This window comes from Paramormyrops kingsleyae, chromosome 7 (assembly GCF_048594095.1).
Source record: "Paramormyrops kingsleyae isolate MSU_618 chromosome 7, PKINGS_0.4, whole genome shotgun sequence".
NCBI lineage: Eukaryota > Metazoa > Chordata > Actinopteri > Osteoglossiformes > Mormyridae > Paramormyrops > Paramormyrops kingsleyae.
This window is the reverse complement of record NC_132803.1, coordinates 13410036-13421366: the sequence shown is the minus strand read 5'-3', so window position 1 is coordinate 13421366 and position 11331 is coordinate 13410036. Positions and strand designations below refer to the sequence as shown.

At 46.6% G+C, this 11331-nt stretch overlaps 2 protein-coding genes across 4 annotated transcripts in view; both read left to right on the top strand.

Annotated features, from left to right (window-relative positions):
- The first annotated feature begins 931 nt into the window (after nt 1-931).
- Nucleotides 932-6618, top strand: pla2g3 (phospholipase A2 group III). Of its 2 annotated transcripts, none has more exons than XM_072714331.1 (7): nt 932-1887; nt 1991-2123; nt 2936-3070; nt 3694-4154; nt 4615-4741; nt 4864-4983; nt 5371-6618. In XM_072714331.1, the coding sequence occupies exons 1-7, from the start codon at nt 1374-1376 to the stop codon at nt 5585-5587; spliced, it is 1707 nt and encodes a 568-aa protein (XP_072570432.1). In that variant the 5' UTR covers nt 932-1373; the 3' UTR covers nt 5588-6618. The 2 variants fall into 2 exon arrangements, with proteins under 2 accessions (XP_072570432.1, XP_023664049.1); XM_023808281.2 differs by having other exon boundaries at nt 934-1887; nt 3691-4154.
- Nucleotides 6619-8023: 1405 nt separating this feature from the next.
- The window catches only part of LOC111842160 (tetratricopeptide repeat protein 28-like), a 112991-nt gene continuing 109683 nt past the window's right edge, over nt 8024-11331 (top strand). For both annotated transcript variants that reach the window (XM_072714329.1, XM_072714328.1), the window contains exon 1: nt 8024-8289. In XM_072714329.1, the coding sequence (XP_072570430.1) occupies nt 8260-8289 (30 nt within the window). In that variant the 5' untranslated portion in view covers nt 8024-8259. The remainder of the gene's footprint in view (nt 8290-11331) is intronic.

The following is an 11331-nucleotide window of genomic DNA, read 5'->3' as shown; positions in this document are numbered from 1 at the left end:
CTGTAATTTAAATAAATACTTTAATGATTGTAAGCGGGCGTTTGAGAGTTTACACGTGTTGTCATATCGAATGTGAAGATGACCGAGCTTCTTAAAAAGCAATAGAAAATCGGACCAAGACTTCATGGTTTAAGTTGCCCACGTGACTCTTGTGCAGCGCAAGTGACATGGCAGGAACCTTTGAGATCCTCACGCCACTGGCACGACAGTCACTTCAAGCAGACACGCCACAAGCTGCAAGATGAACTTTGTATCTTTTAGTTAAAAACACAAATTTTCACCTCCGTTCAATTCCCTCAGTTAAAAAGCTGTCAGTGAAATGGAAACCTGAACTTGAACTGAACTACTCAATGACTGACGATTTTGCAAAAATACAGTAAAAGCACCGTAAATAATTGCTGGATGGGAGTCGTTTAAAATTATATGTAGCCTAGCAGCATTAATCAAAAGAATTAAAATTCCAGATGGAAAATTAAATTTAATTATTCACAGAGATTATAAACACATCGGTCCATTTTTTTATTTTTTTTTAATTTGCGGAGCGCCAAAAATCGAATAATTAGTTCCTCCTGGAATTTGTCAGTCTTGTTGTCAAATTCTTAAGAAACATCATCATGCCCAGTATTATTGATGAGACGTGGTGTTTATCTTTTAGTAACGCGTCAGCAACAAAGTGCAACAGATTTCCGACTACCTGAAAGACCTCTAACTGACTACTTGCGTTTTATACTACAGCGCTTATCTTTTTACGATGGATATAGATATGTTCACACAGGGATAGCGGTGTGTTTTGTTTATAGCTCCAAACGTTATACTATAGGCTGTAAAACAGCACTCTCCTCTCCACTCGAGAAAGGGTGTGTCCGTGTCGGCAGACTCTCCTCCAATAGCAAGGAGAGGAGCGCTGCGGATTTGAGGTAAGAACATCACCTCATACCGGGAATGGGTGGCGATTGACTCGCCCAGCATCCGCTTACCCAAATCACAGGTCGGACCTCCCAGCTTTCTCTTGTTCAAATTATCCCAGCTGAACTTGATACTGGCCCCGATGCCAGGAAATCCCCTGCCTTAAAAGCAGATTCGTTTTCGTCTGTCTCCAGAAGCCTACAGGGTGAATTTGGTTATACTTGTCTAGGTTTTGCAGTTAGGCTACGGGTTTCCTTAATGATAGTGGCACCACATTTATATGAATGAAGCGACTGAGTTGGAATCACGTGTTGTTTTAATGTTAACGTCATTAATTATCGGCGTTTTTATTATTTGCATTTACTTTAAATCTGTGAAAAGCTGACACGGCAGTTACTCTGCGTCTCTGCAAAGTTTAGCTCTTTTCTACTTGAAGGATTTCTGCATTCTGTAAGCCGACTGTCAAAATGCGAGACGGGAGCCACGTTCGTCTGTCCTTCTTTCTGGCACTGGCCGGCTTTTCATTAGCGGACAACGTGCGGTTTTGGTCCGAAGGTGTCCTAGACGGCGCTGGCTTTTGTTACTGGACAAGGGCATCAGCGTCCGGGCGCATCTACCTCAACTTCCTACAGACCCCCCTGTCTCTTCGACTCTTTCACACCACGTGGACCGAGGATCTGCGACTTGTGGACTGCGCGGTGACCGAGCAGCCGAAAGTAACGAAGGGCTATCTGTCTCTGTGCTTGGGAGAACCCACGGGTAGTTTCTCGCATGTTCCGGACCTACGTCTAAACGTCAGTAGTGTTTTCGCACCAGATAGCCCGTGTGTAACCCAGCACGAAGCGAAATACCGAGCATCTGGTCGGGACAGACGGGACTTGCTGTTTGATACATCGCTCCGGCGGCAGAAGCGGTCTTGGATCTTTCCCGGGACGTTGTGGTGCGGGACGGGGAATAAAGCGAACAACTATGAAGACTTGGGTATGTAACGAAAATGTGTTTCATATTGGTTTTGAAGTTTTTGACAGACTGGTGGTGACTCTTCGGCCTGACTGCGGATCGCTTCCCCTTGCACCTGCTGCAGGTGTGTTTGAACGGACGGACAGATGCTGCAGGGAACACGATCACTGCCAGCACACCATCCCCTCTTTCACGACCGACTATGGCCTGTTCAACTCGAACTTCTACACCATCTCGCACTGCGAATGTGACCGCAGGTGAACAGTTTTTCCTGGTATAGATATGGCTTCGCCTTCTGGGGGAATACTCTGGAAGAATGCAGTGTTTACAGGTGTGTGTGGGGTGGGGGGGAGGTGGTCGTCGCCCACCAGTCAGACATGCGAGTGCATGATTGTTCAGTCGCGTCATTTAATCCCAGTGCTTCTTCATTCATTTTTGTTACAGTTGCGTTCTCGATTAACCTTGATTGCGATGTTGATTGGATTGATTCACTATTTAAATCCCCATAACGCCGAAAATTGCGGACTCGTTTTCATGTTTATTTCATTTTCTCATTGGTTCTCAGTCCCTTGCGCAATCAGCGGCTTGATTTGAGTCGTTATTGATTTTGAATTTGTTTCACAATTGGTCAGATAATGAGAACGAGAATATTCAACCGCATCTCATTCCCTTAACTATTAGATCACCCACTGGAAAAACCTAAATCAGCCTGTAGTATTTGTTTGTCTGAACTGAAAAATTAGAAGTCTGATTACAAGTTAGATTTAAAATAGGAAACAATTTTCAGTCTTCACTTAAATCGCCTATCCTCAACTATGCTTCAACTTTAGTTTTAATAAAGCACTTTTTTTTCCATTTAACTAAGAGCTAAATTTTTATCAATAAGGTCTTGACTGGAAAATTATCCATATTTATACTGCTGAATGCTTACTGGTGTAACACAATTCAGTTTTTTAACTGCAGGACTCCTTTTGTAGGTTGCAGATGAATTTTGTAAACCGTGCATCCCCTGCAGACTCAATAAGGAATGGACAGGTTCTGACCATTTATTTTGCCCCTGCCATTTCAGATTCCAACAGTGTCTTCTGGAAGTGAACAATACCATCTCCAACATGGTGGGCTACACCTTCTTCAGCGCCTTGAAGGTCCCTTGCTTTGTGCTTAAGCAACGAATGCAGTGCGTACAGATGAACTGGTGGGACATGTAAGTCCCGTTTCAGTGTGCAGAATCTTCCCCCGATGGAAATCGAAATCACAAGTACCTGAGTTATGACTGACAGGCTGCTCCACTTAACTGGAAAGACGAATGAGACGAGACCCAAACTATGGGGAGATTCTATTATGGCCAATGGTAAAGCAGCAGGTGGGGGGGGGCAGCAGCTGTTGAAATCGGCCGCATCTTGTGCCTGCATGGACTTGTCACTTTTCTCACGCCCCACTGGGGATCTCACTTTACCTCAATCCAGGTTTCCTGTGAAGTGAGCACCACACAGCGTTAAGGGGGGGGGGTGCAGGATGCAGGAGCAGGGGTGGGCGTGGTGTCCTGCACTGCGTGCCCAGGCAGATCTCACAGCGTCGGCTGGGAACCTGCTTTTCAATGCTAGCTTAGACGCACGGCGTCAAGTTGAGGAAGTGCTTCCTATCTTGAAGAACAAAGGCTCCCATTTCCAGGTGTCAGGGGACGTATTGATTTTATGAAATGCTGTTTTGACAGGCATACTGAAAGACACCCCCAGCAGGATTTGGGTGTACTGCAAAGAGGCCTTGCCTCAGGTGTACGCTGCAGATTTTTAAATTTTTATTTTTTTATTCTCCCCATTCCAGCAGGTGTAACATGTCCCTGGTGACTCTGGCGGTACTTAGAAATGCTACGAAGTACAACTCCACTCACCCTGTCCTGGAAACCGAGTACCATCTGCCCACGGAAATTCCTGGTAACCGAAGCACACCGGAAGTCCCGGAGACGACGATGACGACCCTGCCAAGTGTGACTGGCCCCGAGCGATTCGGTGCTCCAACCAGTGGGCATCTTCCCAGATCGCATACGCCCTGCCGAGCCCAGCTTCACCTGCCTGAGAAGGGGAGCGGGCTCCAGCAAAAAGCATGCACAGAATCTGCATCCGTCTCTATGATGCCGAGGACTTCCCATACCCCCACTGGGGGCCCCCACCCAGCAAACTGGGACCAGTCCGATGACCTAGAGAATACACTGCTGGCTGTGACTACTGTGGCCCCAAGCATGAACCCCAGTAATCAACTCCTGCCTGTGTTGGACACCCAGCAAAGAGGTGTGTGTGTGTGTGTGTGTGTACTGCCTGGAGAAAGTGATTTTTATGAGGCATAAAATCTGATGAATCAAAGATGTTTCTTGTGTCCCATATAAATTACCCTACATCCCTAATGCCTGAAGAAATGAGCTTCTATCTGTTGTCCTTAATTTCTTACACTCTGGTGTAGATATTCTATGCATCAGCGGCTCCTCAGGATGAAGTATTGAAGGTCGCGGGGGAGCAGAAATGTACCTGCGCTTGCTTTAAATGACCTCTTTCTAGCTTGTAAATTATTCCTCCACAAGTTGGTCGTCTGAATCGTTGCGTATAATGCCGAATGATGGCGTTTGAATGATTATATTGTGGCAGGCGGCCGCATCTTTTGGGATTATGCACCGTCCTTGTGCTTTGTTATTAATAGATGGTACCCCAGATGCGGAATGTCAGTTACCTTCTTTTTTTCCATCCCCCGTCGCAGATAAGCAGCTCTGCCTCTGTTACAAGCACCTCGATGAGTGTGCGTACAAGATTCCCCCAGGGGTGGAGAGATTTGGCCTGTGGAACCTGGAGCCCAGGACCATGTACCACTGCTCCTGCACTAGGAGGTGAGGCCAGCACGTTTCCATGGCGCGTGCCCGTGATTGGTCATTTGTGGAGAGGTGTCATATGCCGGAGTGAGTGTGGATGCCGTCCCATTCGCTGCATGTGTTTAAACCCCTCCCTCCAGCTTGGCCCGGACACTCCGGCAGAAGCAGGAGCCCAATGCGGTGCAGACCCTGCTGCTCAAGTTCATCTCTCAGTCCTGCTTCAGAATGCAACATGCCAGGGACTGCCCCACAGGGCCATGGTCAGTGAAGGGTCTTGGGACCGTCGAAAAGGGGGTCGCAGGGAAACTGTTTGTCCGTCCCTCACTCTTGAGATCCACTGGAAGACCTTTTTAAAATATGGATTAAAATTTTGATTTGACAGGAAGGGTGTTGGCAAGGTCACACCCCCAGATATGACATCATGAAGCCCCTACTATGCCTTTTAAAGAGCATTAGGACATGATTGAGCAGCATGTATAGTATGAGACAAGCAAATGCATAATGTCCTCTAGAGGACGAAAATAAATTACTTGATGCTCTCAACTGGAGCTTTAGTGTGGCTGTAAGCAGCCATCTGCTGGCCAAACTGGGATGTGTGTGCGTTCATGTCAGACCATGAGGAGCTAAAGGTATCTGTGGTTCCACAGGTGTTCTGCCTACTTCTCTGAAGCCCCTCCCATCATCCGTGCCCTGAGACGGAAGGGTGCGTCCAAGGCCCGAAGATTCCTGGAGGTACCCAGCACCAAGGTGAAGCGGCAGGACTCGAGGCCGGTGAAGAGACGCGCTCCTGTCAGACTATATCAGAGGTGCCTGACACTAGTCCGCTCCATGCCACCTAGTGTTGGTTCCTGGAGTCCTGTTTGACCCCCCCCCGACATAACAGCTTGGGGTCTTGGAGTACTTTGCCCGACCTTAACATGGCTATTCAGAAGCGGGAACTGAAAAGTGTCTGTGTAGTGGATGTTCACCAGAAGGTTGCAGGTTTGAATCCTGGGATGGGTGCTGCTGTTTGAATTGCTTTAGCAATATCTGCCCCTAAAGAATTACAATTAATAGTTTTAACCTTGTCTGTGGTTTTGGATAAAAAAGCACTCTAGAAAAAAAGTACTGTAATATACCTGCAGCACTAAGGCTGTGTTCTTAGCCCTACAGCACAGCTTAACTCGTGGCTGTGTTCATGACCTTGTCAAACAGATCATGTGATCTAAACTGGAACTTTGTGGGGGTTTTTTTCCCCCTCTGTGGTCCAAGGTGTATGTGGTTTACATTTTGAACAATTAAATTCTGGGTAAATATGTAATAGGTGGCTCTTTCTGACAGAATCCTCTAAAGATGTTTTGATGTTGAAGAATTATGCAAGGTCAGTATGCCACAATGGGGCATTTACAGACTTAACTCTCCATATTGTAAACGTTTGTCTTGAAGAAACATCTCATGAACATATTAAATATGTAGAAACATTTTTAAATTATCAGTAATAACCCTTGTACTTCATCTGCACCCTAAATAATCGGCATAAAAGATCAATGAGATGCATGTTTCCCCCGTTCTGCCCTACTTTTTGGCCCTAAATTGAGAGGCCGCAGTGACAACGATTTGGCAGCAGAGGGCAACAATTAGTTCCCATAAATTTAGGGGAGCAGTTGGTAAACTACAGCGTTGTTGCTGTTTTGTTTATAACCTGAGAGATTCGTAAAATAAACATTATGGAACAGGAAGGCGTGGGCATATTGGCGTCTTTCTTCCGGTAGCGCTAAATGTCGTAGTACAAGACAGCCAATCTTATTTCTCTGTGCGTTTAATGTAGTTATGAATCTTTGACCTTTATATCTGTGTCCATGTGTATTTATATTGCTTGTTTGTACTTTGATAAATAATAAATACAATTTCCACTTGCATTTGTGCATTTTCTTTAAAGTCCAATCGTTTAACATCGAATCGGAAACGAACCATCTTAGCCTGTGAACCACTTTAAAGAATCCTTTTGAAGAAGCAGTTACTATTGTAAATATGCATATTTCATATGCAAGCATTTTAATATTCTTAATTTCGTTTCACTGCAAAAATTATATGCCTCAGGAAACATTTTCGCCGGTCAGTTTTCTGCCCTAACTAATATTTAAACGGCAGCGCGTCGACTTTCGTCATTTCGTTGTTCACATAATTAATAACGATGATTAGCGTAGTCGAGTTGATATCGTGCATGGGGTTTTTTTTTTTTTTTTTTTTTTTTTAAATGTGCCTTTGTATTGTAATTATAAGCATACAGATAGAGTGCGGAATATTCGGTGTGGCCACTAGGTCGCGCTACAGTATCATGTGTTTTGCGGTATCTCAGTTCATCGGAAGAGTCGGTTCGTCTGCAGTCACATAAACCAAATGCGTCTTGGGAAAAAGGCGTCGTTACACACCTGACTGCCATAAGTTACACCAACCTCTGTGAAAATAGCTGAATGGTCATTGTGCTATTACAGTCTAAATGCAATGAAGTTTCTGGACCTCTAATCATCCGACACATTAGCTTGACCTTCGTTTTTACGTTTAAAATGAATTCTCTCGTTGCCTTAAGTTAAATAAATTGCAGCTTGCTTTATATGGAAGCCATTCCGTTCACAGGAATTTTTAAATTTGTGTCGTACTCATTGCTTTTTACTGCCGTGCTGCTTGAGGCCTCGTTTATTCACGACATAGAATTATTCATAATCACAAGTAGCCTAATCGTAGCAACGGGGCCGAGATTCAGCTCAATCAGCGTCTTACCTCGTAACCACCCCTTTGTTCAGCGTCTTACCCAACCACCACTTTTTGTTGAGCAAAAATACAGCAGAAGTCTTAAAGCTGATTTATCCATTGTGGTCGTTTTCACGTCATTATCTTGCTCGGGATGCCAGTGATTAACATTGCATCAAGTCCTGTAATAAGCTACGGAAAGTTTCACATGGGAGCTGTCAAAAGGTCCAAAAGAATACAAAGATACATTTTGGCTAATTAAATACGTATTTCCGTAGAATGTATTGACATGAATGCCTGGTGGACTCTAAATAATTCAAAGAATAATTTATTAACCATAATGCTTACATTCCAATAGTAATAGGGCTATTGTAAGTAGAATATTTACATACACTTTTTCTTGAAAATACAGTATATCTTTCACAAATACACACACGGTCTACATCCTTCTTGCATCTGTAAGCCAATGCCCAATAAACACGAATGTAAAGGTAACTTAACTCCCAACCCCCCCCCCCCCAATGCTGGGACGCGGCTGAAACTCGGGCTGACACTGCCATACTGCCACAGCCAACTTGCCGGGAGGGGGAAAATCCGCTAGAGCAACCAGAAAAAGAAGCGGAAAAAGGAGGGGGGAGAGATTTGACAACATGGCGCACATTTTCTGGGAAAAGTTTTTCTAGGGCGCCGACAAAGCTGAGATGAAGCGCAGCTCGGCTTTTCGTAGACGGGGGAGCCGGAGCAGGAGCGCGATTTCGGGCCGGACGGTGCGATGGGATGAAAGCTGCTGAATATCAAAGCGCAGGATGGAGACGGGAAAATCTCGCAGCTACAAGGTAAAGGGAGCCGGCCAGGGCAGCGCTGCCGATTCATCCCCAGGCGTGCTCAGCGCAAACATAATTATGCCATTTTCAAGGAAATATAATTTTTTTCGCTTACTGTTCGGCAATAGGATAAGATATGCCAACTTGTTCAGTTAGGCTATCTTTTTTCTTTTAATAATGTTTGAACAATTTTGAGTAAACATAAAGCTTCCTAATTGTCGTGCTTATTAAGGACTGTACGGGAGGCATCACGGGCAATTAGATAAGGACTCCTTAAAATAACATTATTTCAGCGCCACTGCAGCACCTACAGCTGAGCTAGCGCTTAGATGACGATTTCCAACTATAGGCACTTTTAGGATTGAATTTTATTGATGTATTTGCAGAAAAAGAGCTGTAACTTTGTAACATGGGAGTCTAAACATTAGTTGAATTATTTCTAATAAGGCGAAGACCGTGCGCGGTTTTGCATTGTATTTGACTGCCAAGCCGCAGAGCAGGCCTGCCGGAGTACGCTCCCCCCAGGGCGGTGAAGAAGGGCACCCAGCCCCGCACCCGGTGCGTCACCCAATATTCAATAATGCAAATACTCTGTTGTGGGTTGGGGAAACTTCAAGGAGTTCCTCACCTGCGACATTGACGTCAGGACTCGGCAATACACTTAGTACAGGAAAGACGGTATGGCTATAATTCATTAGGTCGCTGTGATCTTGGTTTAATGACATGAAAGCATACCGATGTTTTATTGTTAACTTTTTTTTGTAACCAACGTAGACGTGGCACACATTTAGATGCACAGACATACTGATCGCGGGCGGTCCCAGGAAACTCCGCTGGTTGGCAGCAGGAGCCACGACGTTTTGCGTTAAGTAAACGGGCAACTGTGCAGCACTTCGGAAACTGAGTCCTGGGGGAAGCTATTGCAGGCACAAGTGACAAGTGTTGAAGCCTGTTTGCCTACCTGTGATGGGCTGTGAGAGTTCAGCTGAGTTTGGTCTAGTCAGTCATGGTCAGGGGTGCCGTAAGGTGGGGGGACAATTCCAAGGGTCCCTGAGTGCCTGTGGCCCTAAAAAAATTAGAATTAGAACATAATCCAATTGATCTGGGCTGGGGGCCCAATATAATGTGCTCTCATGGGGCCCAAAATCGTTAGCGGCACCCCTGCTGGTTACACTCCATTCCTGGTGCTCAGGGGCCTCGCCATGTTGTAGCATGTTAGTAAATCTAATTAAATTCAGGAACACAAGTAATAAGGTTTTGTTGCCCTTTGTACCTGCAGATCTCCTCCACAGCCAATAGCTCTACATGCTTTTAAAAGATCTCTCCTTTGGTTCAGGCGACCAGTGCTAATCTGTGTGTGGGGAATGGCCAGCAGGTGGCAGAATAGTTAAGGATTCTTTGTTTAAGGATGTATAGGCTTACCCAGTATTACTGACCAAGTATCTAGTTATATGAACATGAAATGTTATGAAGTATAATATTGTACTTGAGCATGGAGGAAAACCCAAAACCTGATGCCACTTTGGTTATGACACCAGAGGTGAGCGATTATGTCCAGGAGTCAGGGGGACACAGTCGTTGTGGAAATTTGAAGATGGGGCCTGGGTTTGGCCCCTGTCTGGGTGTCCACGCCTTTCCCTGTCTCCTCATGTTAATGAATATCACGCCAGCAGGGTTAGTGCTTATCAAGTTGGCCGTATGAATAGTGATGCTGGAGATTAGGAGACTTTGCTGGGTGGTAGGAGGGTGTGTCCGGCTGCATAGCTGAGCAGAGTGTCAGTGGCAGTGAGGTGCCTTGTTCTCTGTGGTCTCGAGCACTTTCCAGGATAAACGGGGAAATGCCGCAGGACGGACTGAGCCCCCTCCGCCTCTGGAAGCCTGCGCCCCTGAGGTCCTCCTGCAAACCGCTCCTGCAGCTGTTTTCCCGGCCCCTCCCAGAGGCATTTACTAATGGTGGTGTTGAAATTTGGGCTTCTCCAGGCCTCTACTTGTCAGTTTCCGAGGGGGCTCCAGGACGCAGAGAGAGGTTCCTCGGAGGAGCCGCTATTTCGGGAGCTTCCCGTAGGCCGCCGCCCCAGCACGCTGCGTCCGTGGGCATCCAGCTGCTGTTCTGCTTCATTTAATGGCCCCATTTAATTTCTCCTAAATGGACACATGTGTAAACGTTACAGGCAAGGCTTAGCACAGGTTCTTTGTCCTTTGTTGCTACCAAGTGCAAGAATGCGAGGGTAGATTCCTTCTGTTCTCCAGGAATACCTCTGTTGGAGGTCAATCTGCAATAGTTAGCCATTTTGAGCAAAAGCAGGAGTTCCACTTCCTGGATTGGCAGGAAGTGGAGCCTGTGAGAATGCGTTGACCAATCAGGTTACAGGAGCCCTCTAAGGGGGAGACAGAGGGCTGCTCTGAGCTGCTTCCACCTCAAGGAACCTGAGCTGGAAGGTGCACACATGCACCTACCATTTTTTTTAGCCAACTTGGCGATCGTTTACGCTCACCCTCCCCTGGGGTCTGGTTACCATCTGACTAGACCGGGACTTAAGTGGCCAAACCTGAGCTGCCTGTAGCCAACACGTCTCTCCCGGACCATCTGTAAACTGCTAAATGTGGTTTAATCCGTTTAGCTTCCATCAGGTGGTCGCTTAACACCCAGATCCTGCGAGTGAATGCTGGAATAGGCATTTCCCAGCAGAGCTGCAGCCCATGGCTGATGCATTCAGATCGCGAGTTTTCCGGCCGACTTTGACACACCTGCGAGAGCTTTTGGAGATGGTGCTCCTATCTGTAAACACCCCCGAGTGCCGGATAATTTTTTGGTGGGAGCTGTGTAGTGCAGTAGTCGGTTCTGGGATGGTCAGGAGGCCGGGGTGCGGGGGGGGGGGGGGGGGGGGGGGTCGCCTGGACGCGGCTGCTGGCTGTGTTTCTGAGCTTTGGCGGATCCTTTTTGAGAAACGCCAGCGCCGTGCTGTCTTACTGGACCGAGGCACGTCCGGCCCGCTGCCCTGCTATCGCAGATGAGATCATGGCTGGCCGTCTCTCACTGCATGTCCTGCCAGT

What these genes read in the sequence shown, in the direction of transcription:
- pla2g3 (XM_023808281.2), top strand. Translation starts at nt 1,374, where the DNA reads ATGCGAGACGGGAGCCACGTTCGTCTGTCCTTCTTTCTGGCACTGGCC. An exon ending in GAACAACTATGAAGACTTGG is followed by an intron (nt 1,888 to 1,990) that starts GTATGTAACGAA and finishes CACCTGCTGCAG; the next exon opens with GTGTGTTTGAACGGACGGAC. An exon ending in GACTGCCCCACAGGGCCATG is followed by an intron (nt 4,984 to 5,370) that starts GTCAGTGAAGGG and finishes GTGGTTCCACAG; the next exon opens with GTGTTCTGCCTACTTCTCTG.